Source organism: Notechis scutatus, chromosome 1, assembly GCF_049901735.1.
Source record: "Notechis scutatus isolate UNSWTSFEM ecotype Mainland chromosome 1, rNotScu1.2, whole genome shotgun sequence".
NCBI classification, from domain to species: Eukaryota; Metazoa; Chordata; class Lepidosauria; order Squamata; family Elapidae; genus Notechis; species Notechis scutatus.
Genome location: NC_142009.1, coordinates 5,430,032 through 5,454,802, shown reverse-complemented (window position 1 = coordinate 5,454,802; position 24,771 = coordinate 5,430,032). Strand labels below are relative to the sequence as shown.

The window sequence follows — 24,771 nt, the reverse complement described above, 5'->3', positions numbered from 1 at the left end:
TCTGTAATTCACCCCAATGAGGCTCTTTGTACTGGAGAAGAGAGATTATTTACTTGGCCGAAGTCTTACGCATCTCATCCATGGCCTCCTTCGGTACCCGGGAAGTGAAAAACTGGGGGTGCTCAGTATATGTGGAAGCTTGTAAGCTGAATAAAAAGTTCAGAAGGCCTGTATTTCCAGATCAGGAACGGGAAACTGTGGCCCTTTTAAGACGTGTGGACTTCAACTCCCAGAGGGCCTGCATGGCTGGTTCAGGAATTCTGGGAGTTGAAGTCCACAAGTCTTAAAAAAAAGCCATGGTTCCCACCCCTATACAGATAAGGAAATCAACTAATAATTAGCTAGCTCGGTCTTCCTCAAGCTTGCCCTCGCCAGCTTGGGCTTCAATTCTCATGTTCTCCAGCCTGGGTGGGAGTCAAGGCCCCATCACACCTGGAGAGCATCACATTGGGCAGGTTTGAGGGATTTCAGCAAAGGTTCGCTGCAGCCCAAGAGGCACCTGACAGGTGCAGGCTTGAAGGGTAGCAAAGGAACAAACTCCTACATGCCAAGTTTGAAAAAGGAGAGTGTGAGTTCTAGTCCTGCCTTAGGCATGAAACCCACCTGGGTGACCATGTGCCAATCACCAGGAGATGGTGAGTTCTAGTCCTGCCTTAGGTAAAGAAAGCTGGGTGGGTGACTTTGGGCCAATCACCAGGAGACGGTGAGTTCTAGTCCTGCCTTAGATATGAAACCCAGCTGGGTGACTATGGGCCAATCACCAGGGGACAGAGAGTTCTAGTCCTGCCTTAGATATGAAACCCAGCTGGGTGACTATGGGCCAATCACCAGGGACAGAGAGTTCTAGTCCTGCCTTAGATATGAAACCCAGCTGGGTGACTATGGGCCAATCACCAGGGGACAGTGAGTTCTAGTCCTGCCTTAGATATGAAACCCAGCTGGGTGACTTTGGGCCAATCACCAGGAGACAGTGAGTTCTAGTCCCGCCTTAGATATGAAACCCAGCTGGGTGACTATGGGCCAATCACCAGGGACAGAGAGTTCTAGTCCTGCCTTAGATATGAAACCCAGCTGGGTGACTATGGGCCAATCACCAGGGGACAGAGAGTTCTAGTCCTGCCTTAGATATGAAACCCAGCTGGGTGACTATGGGCCAATCACCAGGGGACAGAGAGTTCTAGTCCTGCCTTAGATATGAAACCCAGCTGGGTGACTATGGGCCAATCACCAGGGGACAGTGAGTTCTAGTCCTGCCTTAGATATGAAACCCAGCTGGGTGACTTTGGGCCAATCACCAGGAGACAGTGAGTTCTAGTCCCGCCTTAGATATGAAACCCAGCTGGGTGACTATGGGCCAATCACCAGGGGACAGAGAGTTCTAGTCCTGCCTTAGATATGAAACCCAGCTGGGTGACTATGGGCCAATCACCAGGGGACAGTGAGTTCTAGTCCTGCCTTAGATATGAAACCCAGCTGGGTGACTTTGGGCCAATCACCAGGGGACAGTGAGTTCTAGTCCTGCCTTAGATATGAAACCCAGCTGGGTGACTTTGGGCCAATCACCAGGGGACAGAGAGTTCTAGTCCTGCCTTAGATATGAAACCCAGCTGGGTGACTATGGGCCAATCACCAGGGGACAGAGAGTTCTAGTCCTGCCTTAGATATGAAACCCAGCTGGGTGACTTTGGGCCAATCACCAGGGGACAGTGAGTTCTAGTCCTGCCTTAGATATGAAACCCAGCTGGGTGACTTTGGGCCAATCACCAGGAGACAGTGAGTTCTAGTCCCGCCTTAGCCATGAAAGCCAGCTGGGTGACTTTGAGTCAATCATCAGGAGACAGTGAATTCTAGTCCTGCCTTAGGCCTGAAGGCCAGCTGGGTGACTTTGTGCCAATCACCAGGAGACGGTGAGTTCTAATCCTGCCTTAGGCATGAAACTCAACTGGGTGACTATGTGCCAATCCCCAGATTAACAACAATGGTAAGAAAGATTGTAAAATGGGGAAAAACTCACTCAACACCTTTTTTTTTTTTTTTTTTTGTATCCGGTTTGGGTCACCCAATAAGGATGTTGAGATTTGCAGAGAAAGGCAGCGAAGATGATAAGGGGACAAAATGTGTGAAGAACAGTTGCAGGAATTGGGTATGTCTAGTTTAGAGAAAAGAAGGACTGGGGGGCGGATATGATAGCATCTTCCAATATCTGTGGGGCTGCCCCTAAGGAGGAGGAGGAGTCAAGCTATTTTCCCAAAGCCCCTGAGGACAGGACAAGAAGCGACGGATGGAAACTGATCAAGGAGAGACCCAACCTAGAACTCAGGAAAAAAAAATCCTGACAGTGAGAACAATTAAACAGCGGAACAGCTTGCCACCAGAAGTTGTGCGTGCTCCATCTCCGAAGGTTTTTAAGAACGGATTGGACAGTCGCTTGTCAGAAATGGTCTCAGGTCTCCTGCTTGAACAGAGGGCTGGACTGGAAGACCCCTTAAGGTCCCCCTTTCAACTCTGTTATTCTCTTAAAATATCAACATCTTCTCTCTATCCTTGCGCTCAATGGACACCCAGAAAAAACTGAAGGGGTTTCTACCATCACAATCCTTATTCCAATCTAACTAGAAATGGGTTTAGCGTCAGTTGGTAGATCTCCACCAAGAGTAGTTCCATTCTCCTGAACCCTGTTTTTTTTTTTGTTTTTACACCGCAGAGACAGGGGGCTAAACCTGGAATTTCCCCTGTATACAAAGTGCATGTTTTACCACCGAACTGTACACGTTCCTACTATCTTGTCTGTGGCATTTGCAAGGATTCCGCCTCCTCCAGAATAAATTAAAAGCACCATGCGCAGGCAAACGTGGTTTGCGCCGTCAGCCTCTACACGGCTGCCAGATCGCGCTGCCTTCGGCTAAGCATCTCTAAGTCAGAAATTTTCAACTCATCACTCAGGTGGTTCCTTTGGCCTTGCTTAGCGTTTTGCTTGGAACAAAAAGAAAAAAAGCTGGGGAAACAGAATTAGGGAACTTCCGCACCATTCCAGAAGTCCTCATCAATCTGTTCCAAACCAAACTGACGAGTTTTTTTTAATTTTAGTTTACTTTGTCACTGCACCTCGTACAAAGAAATCAAACATCTTCGTTGCACATCACGACCATGAAAATAAACACCAACACACCTCCTTCACATTCTATATAATTGAATGGAAAACCCCTGATACTGCATTCATATTGCACTAGACAGGAGAATCCAATAGAGTTACTACCCTGTTTTTCAGCCTATTTGCCCTTTTTTTTTAAATTGTCCTGTACTGGCTGCCAGATGGTAATAGTTCAAATAAAAAGGGCTCCCAGGATGGATCTTTGAGAATGTTTTGAACTTCCTTGAGGCAGCGGGAGCTATAAAGCTCTTCCAAAAAGGGGAGAGGGGCAACCCAGGATCCTCTGGGCAATGACGTTAACCCTCTGGAGCAGGGGTCTCCAACCTTGGCAACTTTAACCCTGGCAGACTTCAAGTCCCATAATCCCCTGGCCAGCTTGCTAGCTGGGAATTTCTGGGAGTTGAAGTCCGCCAGGCTTAAAGTTGCCACGGTTGGAGACCCTCGTTCTGGAGTGCCGTCCTATCTGCCACTGTGCAACTGGCAAACCATACAGAGGTGCAATAAGTTAAGAACAAAGGAAAAGGAAAAAGCAAAAGAAAAGGCTCTCAAATGAAGGTTGTCTATGCATACAGGCAGTCCTCAACTTACAACCACAGCTGAGCTGAAAATGCCTCGCTAAGCAAAGTATTCGTTCAGTGAATTTTGCCCCATTTTACGAGCTTCCTTGGCATAGTTGTTAAGTGAATCACTGCAACGGTTAAGTTAGTGACACGGCTGTTAAGGGAATCCGGCTCCCCCTTGGACTTTGCTTGTCAGGAGGTCTCAAAAGGGGATCAAGTGACCCCCTGGGACATTGTGACCGTCATAAATACGAGCCACTTGCCAAGCGTCTGAATTTCGATCACAGGAATATAAGTATGAGGACCGGTCAATAAGTCACTTTTTGCAAAGCTGCTGTAACTTCAAACTGATCGCTAAATGAACTATTGTAAGTCGAGGACCACCTGCACATAGCCAATATAAATGTCACTATGCCTCGTGAAATCTAAAACTAGGAAAAAAAGGCACTACACGAGGGGAGGCTCAGCCAATCTCTTGTACACATGCTGTACTCTGACAAATAAAGGTAATAATAATAATAATAATAATAACCCCCCCCAGGCAAGCTCTGCTAGGTATCAACACAATGCTAAGTTGCTGCGATTGTCGGAGCTCCCCATGTTGTGAGCTACACAACAGCGCAAGGAGGCCTTTTGGGTTTGGAAGAAAACAGTGTACAATACCTTCAAAATTTTTATCTCCTTCCCAAGCAGGAGCTGCGACTTCGACAAGTTCTTTTTGTTAATGCTCTTTATGGCCACTTCCCAGTCCGTTTTCTGAAAAGAGGACGGAGAAAAGTGTTTTAAGTACAAGCGAGTTTTCTTATTTTGTAAACAGTCACGAGAAGCAAGTCGATCTGGCCTTTTTTTTTCTTTTCTTCTTCTTTTCCTTTAAAAGCTTTATGATGATTAAGATTCCTGGAAGAAGCCGCTGAGTCCTCTTTTTCTCCACCTGGTTTACAGCTTTCCCAGCTCCTAATTACACCGCCAACACCCCCCTAGGAGAGTTTAAAGTGGCTAGGGAATCCTGGGAGTTGAAGTCCACAGGTCTTCAAGATGCCAAGGTTGGACACCCCTCATCTAAAAGACTTAGAAGGATATGTCAAGTTGCAAACAGCTGACAGTTTACAATTAGGACCACAGGCCCAAACTTAAGTGCAACTTAAGAATGGGTTCACAATAACAACTTCTTCGTAGGGACAAGAGGAAAAGTTACAGCTTTCTCCTTCTAGCTTTGTCCTTTTTACAGTCAAGGCAATCACCTTCAGCACATCCTAGACTCAGGTTCAAATGCTTAACAGGCAAGAGCAAAGATCTCCTACTCTGTTCGGTCAGCCAAGCAATGGCACCTTTTAAGAGATCTGCAGACCATTCCCTTATCTTGCCCAGAAGTTCCCTGTCTCAACAAGATTGCAGGTGCCCAAAAGGAATCACACACACACACACAGACAACAATCCCAAGTTGTTCAAAGTTACCCAACAAAAAAAAAAAGACATTTGTGAAGATCCAAAAATATCTAAGTCAAGCTAGAAGTAAATTCTTGAGGAGTAGCTTGGCCCCTTCAAATTATTATTATTGGTTATTATTAGTTAAATTTATTTGCCAATCTTGCCGTGGGACTACTCTAGGCAGCTTACCATAAGAAGAAAGGAATGTAAACAGAAGCAAAATGTAACCATCAAAGGAACACTGAAAAAGGGACACACACAGAAGAACACCTCCATATGATAAACCAAGAGGGGAGGTCAACGCTTAAAAAACAAAACACACCCAACACCAAGAGCTTCTTGTAAAAGAAAAGAAGAAATACTTCTGGCTCACTGGGATCCTGGCAGAAGAAGCAACTCAAGAAAGAGATTGGGGGGTTGGGAGTTGCTCCCCCTCCCCTCCAACCACAAATCAAACAGCTACCTACCCATCTATTTACAGAAGCTAGGAACTTCATTCAAACCTTTGGACAAGAGGTTGGCATCCCCCCGCTGGCAAAACCCCAGAGCCTGGACTACAAAACCCATGATCCTGTAAAACCCCAGCCTCCTCCTTTATGATTCAAAGAGTGTGCAGGTTTGCCATCGGTGTGCACACGAGAGAGGAGAAAGGTTGGGAGGGTAACAGGCCATTCCGAGGCTGACATCATCCCATCTTGGCTTTGCTGGGGAAGGAAAAACAAGGCAGGCAAGTCCACCAGCGGGCAGCAGAACTACACCCCAGCCCCCTCCCCCCCCCAAAAAAAAAATAGGGAGAGGGGAAGGGGAAAAAAAAACCAACGATTTTTTGTGACAAGGCACCCAGCTTTTAAAAACACACTGCTTTCTGGTCTAACCAAACCTCAGCCACCTAGTTAAAAAGAGCAGCAGAGAAACAGGGCAGCTAAGGAGAAAGGCTTTCCAGGTAAATTTGAGGATGGAAAAAAGCACAGGAGGCAACTTCAATCTAGACATTCCCCCTCCTTCCCACACCTGGCAGTCCTGTAAGCCCCCCCCCACCCTCACCCCAATCTACCTTCTCCATCCGCCACCAAAGAAGTGGAGACCCCCCCAATTCTCTCCCTTTGCCCACCACCCCTCACCTCCACCCTCGTACCTTGCGGTGCCGACCCTTAAAGACCACGGCGAAAGCCCCATGCCCGATGAGGTCTTTCTTGCTGTATTCAAAATCTCCCACCACCTCCATGTTCTTCAGGGGGCATGAAGCTTGAAGGGGGGGGACACACACACCACGCAGGGAGGAGGAGGACAAGGAGAAAGGGAAGGACAAGCCGAAGCTCACATCAGCAGGCTGGGGGAGGAGAGGCTAGGAGAGGGGGGCTGGCTCTGCCCGCGTCCTGGCCCCCAGAGAAAGGGGCACCTGCTGGCATGACGCTGCTGCTGACCTCAGGCAGGTGGCTGGGGAGGGGGGGGGGCATTGGCCAGCTTCCCATAGGCAATGGGTGTTTTCTGGCATTGGGGGGTGGGAAGAGGAGGAGAAGCAGTAGGGTGGATGAAGCCTCTTTGGGAGAAAGGAAAGATGCCCAAAGCCCCAAAGAGGTTTAAAGAAGGGAGCCTTTCCTAATTCCAAGCGAAGATGGTAAAAATCCTAAATTCCTAGCATTGGGCGAGGGGATTAAACCCCTTTAGAAAAGCCCCCCCAAAAAAGAGTGGGGTTTACAGGTGGGGAACATAAAAAGCCATAAAGGAGCCAAGCAGGTAGCTGTCATCCAAAGACCCCTTTAAAAACAAGGGGTTTTTTTTAAGGGGGTCGTCCCAGGCAGTTGTGATAATGCCTGGAAGGAATGGGGGGGAATCAAGGTATAAAAAAAGGGGGGGCAATGACAGCTGCCCTCAGGAGGGGAAGAGGACGGAGAAGAGGAAAAACCCGTTAATGCAGGAAAGATTAAGATGAGGCAGGGAGGGAGGAAGGATAGTTATTTTTTCCCCCTTTTGCTTTTGCGAAGGGAGATTGCAAGGGAGCCCCACAGAAGAGAATCGGAATCGCTTTTAAGGGGGGTGGGAGGAAGGAAATTAAAACCTTCCCACCCCCAAAAGAGAACCTGGCCTGAGGATGAAAAGGGGGACCGGGTAAAGGAGTTCCCCCTTGCCCATCGCTCTCTTTACATCCTGCCTCTCTGCCCCGGCTTTAAAGGCAGGGGAGGGCAAGGCGGCCCTTCCTCGAAGAAGCCTCCGGAGATGAAGAGGCTTGAAAACGAGGCGGGTGGGGTGGGGGGGGGGGAAAGGGGGTTGACAGGTCTTTGCAAAAGGGAGAAAAAAAAAAGGAGCGTAAGGGAGGAGTCCTTCGCCTTAGGCCGCCACTGCCGCTGCCGCCCCTCGCGTTCTCCAAGCGCCGCGGCCTCAGACCTCTTGCCCCCCCACCGGCGTCCGGCCGCGACTGGCGAAGCTTCCGCGCGGCGCCAGCTATTTATATAGGACGTCTCGCGCAGGCGCTTTCTTCGGTCTCCCTCCGCCGGAAAATACATTTAAAAAAAAAAAAAAGAATGGGCGGGGCGAAGCGGGAGAGAGGAGGAGGAAAAAAAAAAAAAGAGTCCGCGCGCGGGAAAATTTGAGGGAGAAAACTTGCCCCAAACGGGGGGGGAATGGCTGTTATTCTTGATATTGAAAAAAAATTGTTTTTAAATACAAGATAAGCGGTTAGAAGCCAGACATAAGACCCCCGCACCTAAATCAAAAAGATTTTAACTTAAGAACTCCACAACCGAAGTGTTGTTCTGAGACAGAGGTTGGCAGCATTTGGACTTCTCAAGGAGGGAGACCTCAATGAGGAGAGGTGGCCAACTTTTTCCTCCCACTCTGCTCCTCTGGCCAAGTTATTCAGCAGGCCTCTTTTAGGAGGTAGCCCACTTGCTGCTTTTTAGAAATGGAGCTGTCCTTTCTGAAATTTTACAGTGCTGAAATAACATAATCTGTCTAGCTTCTTTTAAAATTAAACACAGAGGTCCAGCCTACCCGCATCTCATGGCTTTTCTAAGGTTCAAAGGCGCAGGGATTTAGAAACTGGATTCAAAATTATTTTTATCCATACATTATTTGATTTATGTAGCCCCAGTAGCCTACTCTGCAGGGGTGTTGTAAGTACAAGTACAGGTCGTTCTCGATTTACGACTGCAATTGAGCTCGGCATTTCTGTTGCTAAGCGAGGCAGTCGTTAAGTAAATTTTGTCCCATTTTACGACTTTCCTTGCCACTGTTAAGTCAATCAGTGCAGTTTATAGGAAGTCCTCGAGTTACGACCACAACTGAGCCCAACATTTCTGTTAAGCGAAATGATTGTTTAAGTGAGTTTTGCCCCTTTACGATCTTTCCTGCCACAGTCATTAAGTGAATCACTGCAGTTGTTAAGTTAGACACACGGTTGTTCACTTAATCTGGCTTCCCCGTTGACTTTGTCAGGAGGTCGCAAAAGGGGATCAAGTGACCCCAGGACACTGTGACTGTCATAAATATGAAGCAGTCGACAAGCATCTGAATTTTGATCATGAGACCATGAGGATGCGGCAATGGTCGTAAGTGTGAAAAACAGTTGTAAGTCATTTTTTTCTGTGCCGTTCTAACTTTGAACGGTCACTAAATGAACTATTGTAAGTCGAGGACTACCTGTATTATGTTAGTAACACGGTTGTTAAGTGAATCAGGCTTCCCCATTGACTTTGCCTTACAAGGTCACAAAAAGGGATCACCTGACCCAAGGACACTTCAACCATAAATATGAATCGTCCCACGGTCGTGATCCCCTTTTGCGACCTTCTGACAAGCAGTCAGTGGGGAAGCCAGATTCACTTAACAACCGTGTGACTAGTAATGGCAGTGATTCACTTAACAACTGTGGCAAGAAAGGTTGTAAAATGGGGCAAAACTCACTTAACAGAAATGTTGGGCTCCATTGTGGTCGTAAACCAGGAGTACCTGTATTCCAATCCATATATCCTGATAAACCAAAGATGTGTTTATAAATCTCAACCCAATAAAGCTTATTTCTGAAACTTGGGAATTTTAAGATGTTTCAGGTTCAACTCCCAGAATTCCCCAATCAGCTTCTAAGGGATTGAAGTGATTTCTGAGCTGACGTCCATACATGCCCAATTTACAGATAATCAGAGCTGGAAGGGACCTTGTAGGTCATCTAGTCCAACCTCCCACCCAAGCGGGAGACCCTATACCATTTCAACAATGGCGTCAGTCGGGTGGTTCGTTGAGCCTCTGTTCCTGGTGTGCTCCCTGTCGAATCCCCATTTTGGTTAATCTCTCTTTTTGTTCCTCCATTTTCCTGTCTGGCCTTCGGTGCTTTGGGATAGCTGACCCCTCCTCCCTTGGCGCCCTCGCTGCTCTCCTGTCCCGCCTCCCCCTAGACTAGCCAGGCCCATAACGCCCTTGTTTGTCTCCGTCCCCTATCTCCTGGGCTTCTCGCCTCTTTCTGGGCCTCAACCTTGTGGGTACAATTGCGTGGTCTTACTGCTTGTGGGTGAACTTGAAATAAAACAGGGGCTGGTGCCAAAAAAAAGAGAACACCTGCTTTTGTTTCTGGTATACGGGGGGGGGGGGGGGGGGTGCAAGGGCGTAGGAGTGGATATTGCTCAGATCAGTGCCCTAGAATCAATGACGGTGAACGCACCTATCTGCCGTGGAGCCCAGAGATCCTGCAAAACGACCTATGACTGCAATTTTGGCCAAAACATCACGAGAATCTGGATCTAGTGATGTGAAAATCTTAAAACAGCTAGATTTTTAAACAAATCCTCTTAAGCTCAAAACAAATGAACTTTTCTAGTGAAATGTGTGAACTAAGGTATTAATTGCCGTTTAGCAGCCTGAACGCTCCAACACTAGAAGTTTTTAAGAAGAAATTAGACAACCATTTGTCTGAAATGGTATAGGGTTTCCTTCCTGCGCAGGGGGTTGGACTAGAAGACCTCCAAGGTCCCTTCTGACTCGTTATTCTGTTCTGTTCTGCCTTTTAATGGTGTCCCGTTCAAGTACCAATCGAATCACACCTTGCTGCCTGCTTTTTTGAGGCTACTGATCCAAAGGAGCAGATGGGTTTCTTATTTAGAGGCCTAGAACATTTATTCTGCTGTATAAAATAAATACATTATTTGATCACAGTACTAATGATTACCGAAAGCGGCCGTTTGCTTAAATGGCTTTTTTTTTTTAAAAAAAGGAGAAGAAATCCTGGAATCAGCAAAGCAAATCTATGAACGACTATTACCGGTGTAAAATATTTATTTGCTACTTCTTCATGGGCTCCTGACCTCCGAGGCAGCTTCAAAGATGACAGGGATAATATTAACCAGGAACAAAAGGTCCTTTTGATAAGGCTTTTGTAGGACCTTAAAAGATTTAAGCTATTTTGAGACGCCAAATTTACCCTGCCGTGAAACTTAAAAATTAAAATTTTTGCTGCAGCTATCTTTTTCGACATCCTAATATTTCAAGGGTGAGTTAGTTACTCATAGGGCGAATGATATAGATGAAAGACTAAAAGATATTGCATTAACCGAACCCCATTTCAATGGATGGGAGGATCAGGACAGGAGATGCTGAATGGAGCCTCCAAGTTCAGGGGCAGTCTACCAAGGAGCAAGTGAACGATAGCAAGGGACAATTAAGAGTCAATAGACAACCAATCAGATCCCCCAAAACTTTTCTGAACATTTTAGTTACATATTTTTAGTGACTCCTTCAATTCTCAGCGCTTTCCCTTCTATGTCTTTGCATTGTTGAGACAGGCCAGTTTTACTGCAGTGGGCTAATTTAAAAAGCTGTGCCTTGGTAGTCCTCCAGTTACAACCATTTGCTTAGCGACCATTCAAAGTTATGATGGACCTCCCAAAACCTACAGTACTTACAGGAAGTCCTCAACCAACAACCAGAATTGAATTCAAAATGTCTTAAGTTTGTCAGAAGGTCACAAAAGTGGATCACATGACCCCCCCTGGGAGACTGCAGCCGTCATAAACGCAAGTCAGTTGCCAAGTGGATGAATTTTGATCACATGACCATGGGGAATACTGCAATGGTTGTAACTGTGAAAACCAGACCATAAGCCACTTTCCCCCCCCCCAGATTTCTTGTAACTGCAAACGTTCACTAAATGAATGGTTGTAACTTGAGGACCGCTTCTATACAACTTTTCTCCTTATAAGGCAAGAGAAAAACCACTGGAGGGGAAAGGAACAGGGTTATTCCAAAACAACGAACAATATCACGCTTAACCTTCATGTCCTTTGACAGCAGAATTCTCTGCCCCGATTAGGAACTTTAAGCGAGAGAATTAGCTTGTATTGCCATAAGACATTTTGATTTAAAACCCGGAGACGTGGTTTAAAAGGATATAATTAAGAAATGTCATCTGCAAAAAACCAAAACACTGCAGCACATGGTGGTCCCGTCTTCTTCTAAGGACTATTACTGCTCCAGATTTCCATCGGTTTTTTTGGCCGACTCTATTCCATCTTTGCTTCTTCATTTTACCAAACGTTAGTCAAAATTGTGGTTTGCTTTGTGCGGCATCTTCAGTCCTCTCAGATTTTTTTCTGCTGGCTTTTCGGTCTTCCTGGATAATTTTTTTTTTTATAGTGGTCTAAATATTCAAAGTTCAGCCAAGCCTATTGATACCATTATTTTGTTTCCTGAGAGTCCCAATTCTTTCGGTACTCACTTCAGCTATTTGAGAGACTGAGATAATGACATCCATCTTATTGACAGGAGTCCAAAGCAAGGGAATGGTGGCTTATTTGTGACCAGCATAGTTCATAATCTAAGTTGAACCACGATCTGAAGATCTTCCTGCTTATGCTGTAGCATCCATGTTGATAGTTAACACGGATGAAAATATTCAATATAGTTTTCCAGTGTTCGATATAAAAGGAAGTTGTCTGCCAAGTATTCTGTACAATGGGCCCCATTCTCAAACCCCCAAATCTTCCCTAAAACAGGAGGAGTAGCACCAGAAAAGAATTTTTAAAAGTTCATCCAGTCCTTCCGCTATCGTCTCCATCTGTTGGAAAGAAGAAAAAAAAAAAACCCAAAAGCTTGACAACATGGCCTTGAAGTCCACACATTTGAAAGCTGCCAAGGTTAAGAAACATTGAATTAAGAGTGAAATGTTTTATTCTAAAGATTTATATGGGGTCTTTAATGCTCTCTGAGCTTGGTTATTTCCCCCCCCAAGTTGTTTCATGACCTAACTAGGTTATATCATCAGTGACAGAAGGTAGCAAGGTTTGTGGAGGGAGGGAGGGAGGAAGAGGAGTGGTGGGGGGGAGAAGAAAGAGAAGGAGGAGGGAGGAAGAGGAGGTGGAGAAAGAAAGAGGAGGAGGAGAGGAGAAAGAGCGAGGAAAAGGAGAAAGAAAAAGAGAAGGAGGAGAGGAGGAAAAAGAGGAGAAGGAAAAGGAGGTGAAAGAGAAAGAAAGGAAAAGGAAAAGGAGAAGAGGAGAAAGAGAAAGGAAAAGGAGGAAAAAGAAAAAGAGGAGAATGAGGAGAAAAAGAAGGAAAAGGAAGAGAAAGAAAAGGGAGAAAGAGGAAAAGGAGAAGAAGGAGGAGAAAAAGAAAGGAGGAGAAGGAGAAAGAAAAAGGGAGAAGGAGCAGAGGAGGAAAGAGGAGAAGAGAGAAAGGAAGAAAGAGAAGAGAAAGAAAAAGAGGAGAAGGAGGAGAGGAGGAGAAAGAGAAGGAAAAGGAAGAGAAAGAGGAAAAGGAGGAGGAGGAGGAGGAGAAAGAGAAAGAAAAGGAAAGAAAGAGAAAGGAGAAAGAGAAGAAGAGGAGAAAGAGAAAAGGAAAAGGAGGAGAAAGAAAAGAGAAGGAAGGAGCAGAGGAGGAGAAAGAGAAGGAAAAGGAGGAGGAGAAAGAGAAAGAGGAAAAGGAGGAGGAGAAAGAGAAAGAAAGGAAAAGGAGAAGGAGAAAGAAAAAGAGGAGAAGGAGGAGAGGAGGAGAAAGAGAAGGAAAAGGAGGAGAAAGAGAAAGAGGAAAAGGAGAAAGAGGAGAAGGAAGAAAGAAGGAGAAAGAGGGGGAAGAGGAAGAGGACTATGGTGACTGTAGGGTCCTTGCTGCTCTCTAAATTTGGTGATTTTTTTCTCTTTTTCCTCCTCCTCCCCTTGTCCTCTCTTTTCCCCCTCCTTTATAGCACTGATGACATTACCTAATTGGGTAGTGAAATGTCTGCAAGAAAGCCACCAAGCTCAGAGATTGCCAGGGAGCACACAGTTCCCCTCCTCCTCCTCCTGGGACCTCACAGAGCCACAAATATTCTCCTTTATTGGTAAATATTTATATTTTATAAAGTATTTAAAAAATTATTTTAGATTAAAATTTATTTAGATTAGGCAGGAGAGACAGCAACCGCAGAAACTAATTGTGTATTAAGAGTCAGTTGGATCGGAGGCTATAGAAACGGAATAAATAAAAACAAATAAAACGTGCACAATATTACGTGTGCAACTCCACCAGGTATTAAAGTAAAGAGAAAGGACCAGGGGAGACAGGATAGCAGTCTTCCAATATTTGAGGGGCTGCCACAGGGAGGAAGGGGTCAACCTATTTTCTAAAGCACCCAAAGGCCAGACAAGGAATAATGGATGGAAACTGAACAAGGAGAGATTCAACCTGGAAATTAGGAGAAACTTTCTGACAGGGAGAACAATCAACCAGAGATACAGCAGAGGGTCGGAATATCTAATACTAGACAACATTTAACAGGAGCAGTGAAAATGGTAAATGCCCAAAATTTGAAAAATAGAGACATCCCCTTAGAAGGAGAGACAATAAAGAAAATACTAGTTTGTGCAGAAATAGACAAACGTTAAAGCTTAAAAATAAAGGAGAGACAGAATATCATGATGTATGGAATAAATTTTCATCAATGGTTGGAATTGAGAAGGAGGAGCCAGAACAGAAAATAATGAGGATCTATAGAATGGAAATCTGATGTTATCTGGGTAAACACAATGGAGCATATTGGATAAAATGTCTGTATAAAATTAGCAACATATGAGGTTTTATGCTGTAAATATAAATGTACATATTGGATAGAATAGTAGCATAAAATGAGCAATTCATGACAAGTATAATGTTATTTGTTTTATATTTTAGTGGAAGGGTCTTCAAACTTGGCAAGTTTAAGCCTTGTGGACTTCAACTCCCAGAATTCCTGAGCTAACATGACTGGAGGAGGAATTCTGGGACTTGAAGTCCACAAGTGCTATTCTTAGATCTCAGGCAGGTTTGGTGGGAATAGTAAGTCTTTACTTCTGGTGCTAGAAAATTGTGTCATTCTGGGAACCATCAGAAAGATTGGATAATGCTGAAGAAAACCCAGACAAGATTTAATGAAATGTCTCAGAAGCTGCAAAAACTTCCCAAGAGGGTGACAGCAAGAGTCATCCTCAGCTGGCATTCCCCAACCAATATGGCAAGGGTCTTGAACTTGACAGCTGTAAGACTTGTGGACTTCAACTCCCAGAATTCCTGAGCTAACATGACTGGAGGAGGAATTCTGGGAGTTGAAGTCCACAAGTCTTACAGCTGTCAAGTTTGAAGACCCATGTTTTAAGTGTGTATGGCATAGACAACTGCCGGGACGGTAAACACTGTGTCCAATATTTTAATATATAATCAATAAAATTTTGTGGGGGAAAAAAAAAAGAAGTAATGATGACATTTGAGCCTGACCATCTTAATAAAAGAAGATAGAGGAAGGGGGTGAAAAAAAAAGCTTACATCCGAAGACATTTGTCCTTCCCTCCACTTGCGACTCGTTGGCCATCAGGACTCCAGTCTACCGCAAACACCTGGAAAGGAATTTATCACAAAAGTAGATCAACAACTCCCGTGAAGAAAGTGAAATAATTTTTAAGCTGAAACATTGCCTCTCCCATCAAACAAGGGAGGAGACAGAAATATGCTTCTCGAGGATCGCATTTATGGAATTTCAAACTCGTTTGTGGAGGACTAGAACGTATGTATCAACAGCTACTAATTTGCCATGTAGAAAAGCAGCTTGTAAAAGAGTGCTTGGTACAATACTACACAGTCTACACAATCCTATGCTCACCTGTTGCTCTCCAGATTGATATTTCTCAACATTAGAAAGCAACTTTAGAAAGAGTGGACTTCAACTCCCAGAATCCCCCAGCCAGCTTATTTTAAGATAGGTGGACTTCCACTTCAGAATTCCTCAGCCACCATGTTTTAAGATGGGTGGACTTCAACTCCCAGAATCCCCAGCCAGCCATGTTTTAAGATGGGGGACTTCCACTCCCAGAATCCCCAGCCAGACTGCTTTAAGAGGGAGGACTTCCACTCCCAGAATCCTCCAGCCAGCATCCTTTAAGAGGGCAGGACTTCAACTCCCAGAATCCCCAGCCAGACTGCTTTAAGAGGAGGACTTCCACTCCCAGAATCCTCCAGCCAGCATCCTTTAAGAGGGAGGACTTCAACTCCCAGAATCCCCAGCCAGACTGCTTTAAGAGGAGGACTTCCACTCCCAGAATCCCCCAGCCAGCTTATTTTAAGATGGGTAGACTTCCACTTCAGAATTCCTCAGCCACCATGTTTTAAGATGGGTGGACTTCAACTCCCAGAATCCCCCAGCCAGCATCCTTTAAGAGGGGAGGACTTCAACTCCCAGAATCCCCCAGCCAGACTGCTTTAAGAGGAGGACTTCCACTCCCAGAATCCTCCAGCCAGCATCCTTTAAGAGGGCAGGACTTCAACTCCCAGAATCCCCCAGCCAGACTGCTTTAAGAGGAGGACTTCACTCCCAGAATCCTCCAGCCAGCATCCTTTAAGAGGGGAGGACTTCAACTCCCAGAATCCCCAGCCAGACTGCTTTAAGAGGAGGACTTCCACTCCCAGAATCCCCAGCCAGCATCCTTTAAGAGGAGGACTTCAACTCCCAGAATCCCCCAGCCAGACTGCTTTAAGAGGAGGACTTCCACTTCCAGAATCCCAGGCAGCATCCTTTAAGAGGGGAGGACTTCAACTCCCAGAATCCCCAGCCAGACTGCTTTAAGAGGAGGACTTCCACTCCCAGAATCCCCCAGCCAGCATCCTTTAAGAGGGAGGACTTCAACTCCCAGAATCCCCCAGCCAGACTGCTTTAAGAGGAGGACTTCCACTCCCAGAATCCCCCAGCCAGCATCCTTTAAGAGGGAGGACTTCAACTCCCAGAATCCCCCAGCCAGACTGCTTTAAGAGGGGAGGACTTCCACTCCCAGAATCCTCCAGCCAGCATCCTTTAAGAGGGGAGGACTTCAACTCCCAGAATCCCCCAGCCAGACTGCTTTAAGAGGGAGGACTTCCACTCCCAGAATCCCCAGCCAGCATCCTTTAAGAGGAGGACTTCAACTCCCAGAATCCCCAGCCAGACTGCTTTAAGAGGGGAGGACTTCCACTTCCAGAATCCCCAGGCAGCATGCTTTAAGAGGGGGGACTTCCACTCCCAGAATCCCCCAGCCAGCATCCTTTAAGAGGGAGGACTTCCACTCCCAGAATCCCCCAGCCAGCCTGCTTTAAGAGGGGAGGACTTCAACTCCCAGAATCCCCCAGCCAGCCTGCTTTAAGATGGGGGACTTCCACTCTCAGAATCCCCCAGCCAGCCTGCTTTAAGAGGGGAGGACTTCCACTCCCAGAATCCCCCAGCCAGCCTGCTTTAAGAGGGGAGGACTTCCACTCCCAGAATCCCCCAGCCAGCCTGCTTTAAGAGGGGAGGACTTCAACTCCCAGAATCCCCCAGCCAGCCTGCTTTAAGATGGGGGACTTCCACTCTCAGAATCCCCCAGCCAGCCTGCTTTAAGAGGAGGACTTCCACTCCCAGAATCCCCCAGCCAGCCATGCTTTAAGATGGCTGGACTTCCACTCCCATAATTCCCTAGCCAGCCTGCTTTAAGAGGGGTGGACTTCCACTCCCAAAATCTCCCAGCCAGCATGCTTTAAGAGGGGTGTACACCACACAGAAGTTGAAGTCCTGTATTTCAAAGTTGTTGAGTTGAGAACCACGGTTCTAGATGACCACAAATCTCATCCTTCTTCCAGCCAGCTTAGGTTGTTGAAGGCAACCCAAAGCAATCCGAGATGGGACCAGCCATACCTCATCAGCATGTCCGGGTAGGTCAACGGCCAACTTCTGTGTCTTGGCGTCCCAAACTTTGAGGGTGCTGTCGCTACTTCCGCTGACCAGCAGACGGCTGTCGGCCGACCACGCAATCTGGTACACAGCTGAGACATGTCCCCGCAGGGAAGTGAGATACCTGGGGTCGGAAAAGGCCAGTTAGGGTGGAATTCCATGCCTCACTCATTTCCCCAAGTCTGTCTCTTTTTATTTTCTTACTATGTGGTCGGGCTCTGTTTTTGGGGAGGAAAATAAGGAGAAAAAAAATTCTGCCTCTGCCTACCAGCATCCATCGGTATTCATCCGGTTAGCATCCTGTCAGTGTGTGACAGAGCTGAGGGCTGTTTGGAAACGGAAACAGTATTTGCTGTGTGAGCCAGTAGACAGCAAGGAGCCTGGGCGTGGCTTAGCTCAACTGTTCTGTACTAAAGCTGCTTGGTGCTGTGAAAACTGAAACTCCTCTGCTTGTGTTTTGCATTTGGAAGAGATTTCTTTTCAGGTGGGGAGGGGGAGCAGAACTCCTTAGCATCAGAGCGTGTTAATAATAATATAGGAAATACTAATAGCTCTGAGGGTCATTTCGAAAAACCCTTTCTTAGTGAGCACCCAGAAGCCAAGAGGAACATACTGTTGTGGTTTGCCGGCAGCGGAATCGGAGAGTGGGGAAGAAAGGAGATCAGTCTGGGAGCCTGGAGGGGACTCGGACGAGGTCCTGCTTCCAATGCAGGGATGGGACCAGGACCATCTGGAAGTGGGATGCTGCCTCCGGAGCTTCTGGAGTCTGGCAGCAGCGAGGCAAAGGAGCGAGGGGAGCCTGTTCCCAGTTTGCGTGTGCGCAGAGCTGCTAGAAGGCGAGAGCAGCTGAAACAAAAGGGGCAACTCGGGAGTAAGGCTGGGAGGTGATTGTTCCTCCCATAAGGTATAAAGGACAGGCAAAGGTGAAGAAAACTTTGCAGGAAGCAAAGTCGTTCATTCGGTTCAGGTTCATTCTTGAAGCTCTTTGTACTTCGGTTGGTTTTTTTTTTTTGCTAGTTCATTTGATACTTCTGTTATTGGCAGCACTTCACAGAAAAGAAAGGTGGGTGCTTATCTCGGTGGGACTGTTTGAGATTCATTACTGGCTGGGAATGAAAACAATTCCCAGCATTGCAATAAAATAAGTCTTGTTTTTAAAATAAGTGTGTGCGTAATTACAGTCTAAGAAGCCTTGGTCAGAACACATATCTGCCAAATTTCAGGCTTGCAGCCTTTACGGTTCTGGAGATTTTGTGATGATGCGTGAGTGGTATTTGCTTTTATATATATGTGTGTGTTGTGTGAGATAGATGTAGGGGTGGTGGTATTGAGCGGGTTCGAGCAGGGTGGCGGTTTTATATATCGTATACATATATAAACAAAATATAACAAAACTCACAAGGCCATCACACAGCTCATTATACCAAAACGTCAACTCCATCAACCCAATCAAGAGGCAGCAGCGCAGCAAACCAGCCCAGCACACCAGCCCCCACCACCAGTATTTATAGAGAGATCGGCAGCTCCGATCACACACTGCTTGCACTGGCACGAAGCCGAAAGCACCAGCCTGAGGATGGCGAGTGGGACCTCGCCCAGAAACGTCGCCAAGATACTCTTAATCTTACACGGGAAAAGACCTGAACACACCTAGACCTACATACCTGTACCACGTGAAAATCTACGAAAACATATATATATATGGTATTCAGCTTTGTTCGGATATTTTCCCACGTCATTATAGTTGTGCTTTTAAAGTTGTAGCAACATTTCGGCAGAATTTCATCTGCCATCATCAGGCTTCTGTATTGTGTTTGTCTGATGATGGCAGATGAGATTCTGCCGAAATGTTGCTACAACTTTAAAGGCACAAGTATAATGACGTGGGAAAATACCTGAACAAAGCTGAATACCATACATATAAATACCCGCGAAAACTTAAGAAAGCATATATATATGGACATGTGGCAACTGGTTCATATTTATGACGGTGGCAGTGTCCCGGGGCCGCGAGATCTCCTTTAGTGACCTTCCGACCGGCAAAGTCGACAGGGAAGCCAGATTCCCTTAACAACCGTGTTGCTAACTTAACAACGGCAGTGGCCCCTTAACAACAGTGATAAGAATGGTCTGTCAACTCATAAAATATTTCTATGGTCGTTTTAGAGTTGCCAACAGAAAGGGAGGGGGGGGAAAGGGGTTTGAAAGAGCAGTGCGGCAGCTTGGAAATCGAAAGTGCATTCCATACATAGTTTTTCAGAGATAGTAACTAGAGTGACTGAAGTTTCTGCCATGCAAATATCTCACTGGAGAGCAAGATTGATGACTCTGGGCTATGGATGTGTCCCATTGGAGAATATGAATGATGATACACCCAGAGGGGTGGGGGGAAAACCAGGGTCAAGGGTGACAGTGAATTACGTGTCTCAGAGTCGGCTACACCCAGGCAATGCCGGACACGTTAACTCCCAATAAATCCTTTTGAAGTTTTGGAAGTTTGGCTCGAGACTCGTGATTTAAATTGGGGGGGAACTGCAAGGAATCCTGACACGGTCATTAACATGGGGCAAAACTCACTAGGCAAACGGTTCTGCTTAGCAACGGAAATTTTGGGCCCAATTATGGTTGTAAAGTTGAGGTCTACCTGTACTGTACTGCATCCCTGTTCACAACAGAATTGTAATAAGAAAACGCAGGGGAGGAGGCGGGGAAAGAATCCAGAACTGGTATCTCCAATCAGAGCAAACTTTAAGATTTGTGGACTTCAACTCCCAGAATTCCTCAGGCAGCCATGTTGGCTGATGAATTCTGGGAGTTGAAGTCCACAAGTCTTAAACTTGTCCAGGTTGGAGGCCCCTGGACTAGAACATGTCCTGAATTCCAGAAATGTCCTCCAGGAAAACCTCACATCTGGATTGACGTGGTCCAGAGGAAGGAAGGACAATCTTCAAAATGTTCCAGAATCTCCTCCCCCCCCAAATTCCACCTACTTCCCGGTCCGTCCATCCCAAAGCTTGATTGACTTGTCGAAGGATGCGCTGGCGATGGTGCGGGTGTCAGGGGAGAAGACGACTTGATTGATTAACGCTTGATGGCCCGTCATTCTTGTCAACGGCTTCTTATCTTCGGCGGGAAGCCAAAGAAACAAAGTGAAATCATCTGATCCAGAGACCAGCCGTTCCGGTCCTTGGCCCTGAGGAAGAAAAGATTTAAAAAAATAAAATAATTGTGACTTTTGTGAGGAAAACAGATGATTTTAACAACAAAAACAAACAAATAAAACCATTTTTCAGTTCAACGGTGTGTCGGTTGGGTACATATATCCTGTGCACATAATATTATCATCATACATTTCTTACTTGTTTATATATATAAAACCATTCTAATCAGTATTATATCTCACATTGGTCAATTATTATATTATCATTAATATTGTAATTATTATCTTTCAAAAACATATTTCATCCAAACCAGAGTCCTTCCTACTAGGGATTTTTGATAAGCAAATTTCCAAAAAGCTAAATACATAACAATACATTTTAACAGCGGCCAGATTAGCCTTCGCTCAACACTGAAACAGCATCAAACTCCATCAGATGAAATGATTATTGAAAAAATATCAAAATGCGCAGAAATGGATAAATTGACTTTGGCGCTAAAAACAAAGACACTTCACCTACGATAGCTGGAATTGTTGGTATAATGGATTGACCAAAGATAAATTATATATCATAAGGCATAAAAGAAAAGCATCAACCCATAACAACGAGGTAGCGATATAAGTAAAAAACAGGTGTGGTTATATGACACAAGTTAAGGTTATGAAAACAAAAGAAGATCTTGCAAACTGTTAAAATAAGAATACTTTTAACCTTGTAACCTCCTTCTTTCTTTCTTCCCCCCCTTTTTTTTCTTTCCTTTCCCAAATTCTTTCCCTCTCTTCCTCTCCTCTTTTCCTTCTTTTCCTTTGTGACTGGTTTTAATTGTAAAAATTAATAAACTATATTTTTTAAAAAAACAAACAAACATATTTCATCCTTACCTAAATTATATTCATTCTCTTGCTCAATCTAAGTCAATTAATTGTAATATATTGTTCCTATTATTGCATGTTTCCGTTTCTCACTCTTGAAAACAGAAGATTTTGAAACAGCTTTGCATTTGGGTATTGTCATGCCCCTGTTGAAGTCTGACTCCAGAGGTTGGGGAGGAGGCTGGGGAAGGGCAGAGGCCGGCTGGGCAGTCAGAGGAAGACCCAGGCCCATCCCCTCTCCATCCTAGAGCACGCAGGGAGGAGAGGATAAGGGAGAGACATGAATGGCACGGTCTACGGGGGAGGAAAGGGCCCTGATCCCCTTCATGGGCTGCAGCTGTGAGAACTGGTTAAAAGGACGGACATGCATATGGGCCAATGCTGGAAACAAAGCATGGAAATCTCTCTAGTCTGTCGTTCCTCTCTGAGTTTGGCATCCTTTCCAGTGTGTATTCCGATATCTGTGGACATCTTCAAGCCCTTATCATGCCTGGTTTCCTTAATTGCTTCAGTGTGGTTTGTGTTGTTTTTACTCTTTATAATTTATAAGCATTTTTAGTTTAAACGGCATTTCCTCCTTTTCGTAACTGCTTGTGGGGGAGTTTTTTTTGTCTCCAGTCAAGGATATTTGGAGCTTTGAAGCTAAGTTGAAGGAATAAAAGGGGCTTCACTTGTTTTTGTGACTCTGTTTATTTTGTATCCCACCCTGGGTCATCACAGGTATTTATCAGCCCAGCGCACAACTTGAGCCTTTGTAACTCACCACCATAAGAACTTAGCAAAAAGGCCCAATGTTTCCACAAAATACCTTCACGTATATAACTGACTTACAACAATTGAGCCCAACACTTCTGTTGCTAAGTGAGGCCGTTACTAAGTGGATTTTGCCTCATTCTACAACCTTTCTTGTCACAACTGCTAAGTGAATCATTGCGGATGTTAAGTTAGTCCCACGGTTGTTAAGCAAATCTGGACTTTGTTTGCCAGAAGGTCACAAAAGGGGATCATGTGACCCCGGGACAATGAAACCGTCATAAATACGAGTCAGTTGCCAAGCGTCTGAATTTTGATCGGGATGTTGCAACAGTTGTAAGTATGAAAAATAGCCCTAGCCTTTTCAGTTTTTTCAGTGCCTTGTAATTTCGAATGGTCATTAAACCAACGGTCGTATGTTGAGGACTATTTATAGTCCTTATATCAATTTATAAGCCAAGCGCACAATATGAGCCTTTGGAATTCGCTGCCACAAGAGTGTAGCAAAGAGAGGATTCCAGCCTAAATTTAAAACGTTTTATTGAGAGTTGGAAAGCTTTGGGGATAGGAGCGATGGAAAACGCTTTCTCCTATAGAAATAGTCCAAGTGACTTGTGACTGGTCCTCGCGCTTACGACCGTCACAGCATCCCCATGGTCACACGTGCTTAAAAATTTGGATGTTTGGCAACCAGAATGTATTTATTATGATGGATGTGATCCCCTTTTTCGACCTTTCCAAGTGACTTTCTGGCAAGCAAGGTTAATCGGGGGAGTTGGATTTATTTAACGACCCTATGATTCACTTCAAAACTTCAGCGATTCACTTAAAAACCATCGCAAAAAAAGGGTTATGAAATAGAATGTCACTCTCCTATCAGCTGCTTCGTTTAGCAGCAACGGAAGTTCTGGTGTCAATTGTGGTCAGAGATCGAGCCGTACCTGCATTGCAAATGGGAGGCGGGTAGCAAAATGTTACATGGAATTGTTGAGGCCTGTCGGCCGCCAGCCCCACCGGCAGCCGAATCGGAGGAGGAGGGGAAGGTGTGGGAGGCAGGATCAGCATCGGGGCAACCTGAGAGCTCCGAGGGGGAAGAGGAAGTGGAGCTGGTAGAGAGACGGAGGCGGAACCTGGGCCTTCCGTCAGCCCTCAGATGGTGAGTCAACAGCCCCCAGGTCTGGAGGCGGCTGATGAGGAAGAGGAGGAACAGCTGGGCCCAGTGACGGACACACAGATGCACAGAAGGCAGAGGAGAGGAGAGCAGTGGAAATCTATGGGTCGGTCCTTGGGACGGAAGAGCCACCGCTGTTAGCGAAGCCCCTACTCAAGCTCTGGGGATAAAAGGCAGGGGGCGGAGATGAATAGATGTGACAGACAACTATTCATCTCCCTGCCGGTTGGACTTGTTAGCCTGCGGTAAGAGAGAAACATTTTTGGCGGGGCTATTGGTGCTCCTAATAAAGGAATCTTTTGAGTTAACTTCCGAGGGTTTGTCGTGTTTGGGGAGCTGGGTCAAAACAGGAATATTCTGATTTAAAGATCTTCCTAGCCAACTGGTTCAGTCTAATCCATTCTAAAGTTAAGATTCACAGTCATAAATTGAATCTGAATTTCATCCTCTTTGGTAGCCTTCAGTGAAACAACACCCCCAAAAAAATAATAATAATCATTTTTAGAAGGAACCTCCATTGAGATGGCAACACAGGAGGTTGCATGGACGTGAGCTCCAACCGATAATTTTAAAATGCATTCTAGAAATATTGGGTAGCAGTATAGTATGTATGTATGTATGTATGTATGTATGTATGTATGGTATTCAGCTTTGTTCGGGTATTTTCCCACGTCATTGTAGTTGTGCTTTTAAAGTTGTAGCAACGTTTCGGCAGAATCTCATCTGCCATCATCAGGCTTCTGTATATATTTAATTAATTGAAGCATCACAATCAACTATGCTTTGACTGCGGCAAGCTAGGTTTACTGCAGAAGTGTTGCTTTGCTAATAAAAAAGAATGTAAACTAAAAAATCACTTTTTGAAGACCTTCCCATCTTAAATTAAATATTCAATGTCCAATTGGCAAAAAATTGGGGAAAAAGTATCTGGGATTCTTACCCGGATTTGATTGTATCTCAATAGTGCGTTTTGCTTGATTTCTGCCACTGTAAGAAAAGCAAAGGGAAAGATAAATAGGATGTATGGATGTTACAGGTAGTTCTTGCTTAACGACGGTAATTGATTAGAATCAGAATAGAGCTGGAAGGGACCTTGGAGGTCTTCTAGTCCAACCCACTGATCAAGCAGGAAATCCTAGACCATTTCAGACTAGTGACTGTCCAGTCTCTTCTTCAAACCTCCAATGATGGAGCACTCACAATTTCTGGTGGCCAGCTGTTCCACTGGTTAATTGTCCTCACTGTTAAGAAGTTTCTCCTCAATTCCAGGTTGCTTCTGTCCTTGATTAGTTTCCATCCATTTTTTTGTCTTGTCTGGCTTTGGAGAATAAATTGACCCCCTTTTCTTTGAGGCAACACCTTAGATATTGTAATACTGCTATCATGTCTTCCTCTAGCCCTTCTAGATTGGCCAAACCCAAATCCTGAAACCCTTCTTCATATGGTTTAATCTCTAGGCCTTTTTATTTGCACTTCTCTGAACTTTTTCAAAAACCTCAACATCTTTTTTGT

General features: G+C 45.3%; 2 protein-coding genes across 3 annotated transcripts in view; both read right to left on the bottom strand.

Annotated features, from left to right (window-relative positions):
* The window catches only part of ULK2 (unc-51 like autophagy activating kinase 2), a 141,681-nt gene extending 134,112 nt beyond the window's left edge, over positions 1-7,569 (bottom strand). The window contains exons 1-2 of the mRNA XM_087969553.1: positions 6,275-7,569; positions 4,375-4,467 (exon numbers count right to left, since the gene is read on the bottom strand). Of these exons, the coding sequence (XP_087825679.1) occupies positions 4,375-4,467; positions 6,275-6,364 (183 nt within the window). The 5' untranslated portion in view covers positions 6,365-7,569. The remainder of the gene's footprint in view (positions 1-4,374; positions 4,468-6,274) is intronic.
* A 3,673-nt stretch (positions 7,570-11,242) lies between these two features.
* NLE1 (notchless homolog 1) overlaps positions 11,243-24,771 on the bottom strand; it is a 29,923-nt gene continuing 16,394 nt past the window's right edge. For both annotated transcript variants that reach the window (XM_087970146.1, XM_087970205.1), the window contains exons 9-13: positions 24,200-24,246; positions 20,293-20,495; positions 17,267-17,426; positions 14,896-14,966; positions 11,243-12,181 (exon numbers count right to left, since the gene is read on the bottom strand). In XM_087970146.1, coding sequence (XP_087826272.1) covers positions 12,169-12,181; positions 14,896-14,966; positions 17,267-17,426; positions 20,293-20,495; positions 24,200-24,246 — 494 coding nt within the window. In that variant the 3' untranslated portion in view covers positions 11,243-12,168. The remainder of the gene's footprint in view (positions 12,182-14,895; positions 14,967-17,266; positions 17,427-20,292; positions 20,496-24,199; positions 24,247-24,771) is intronic.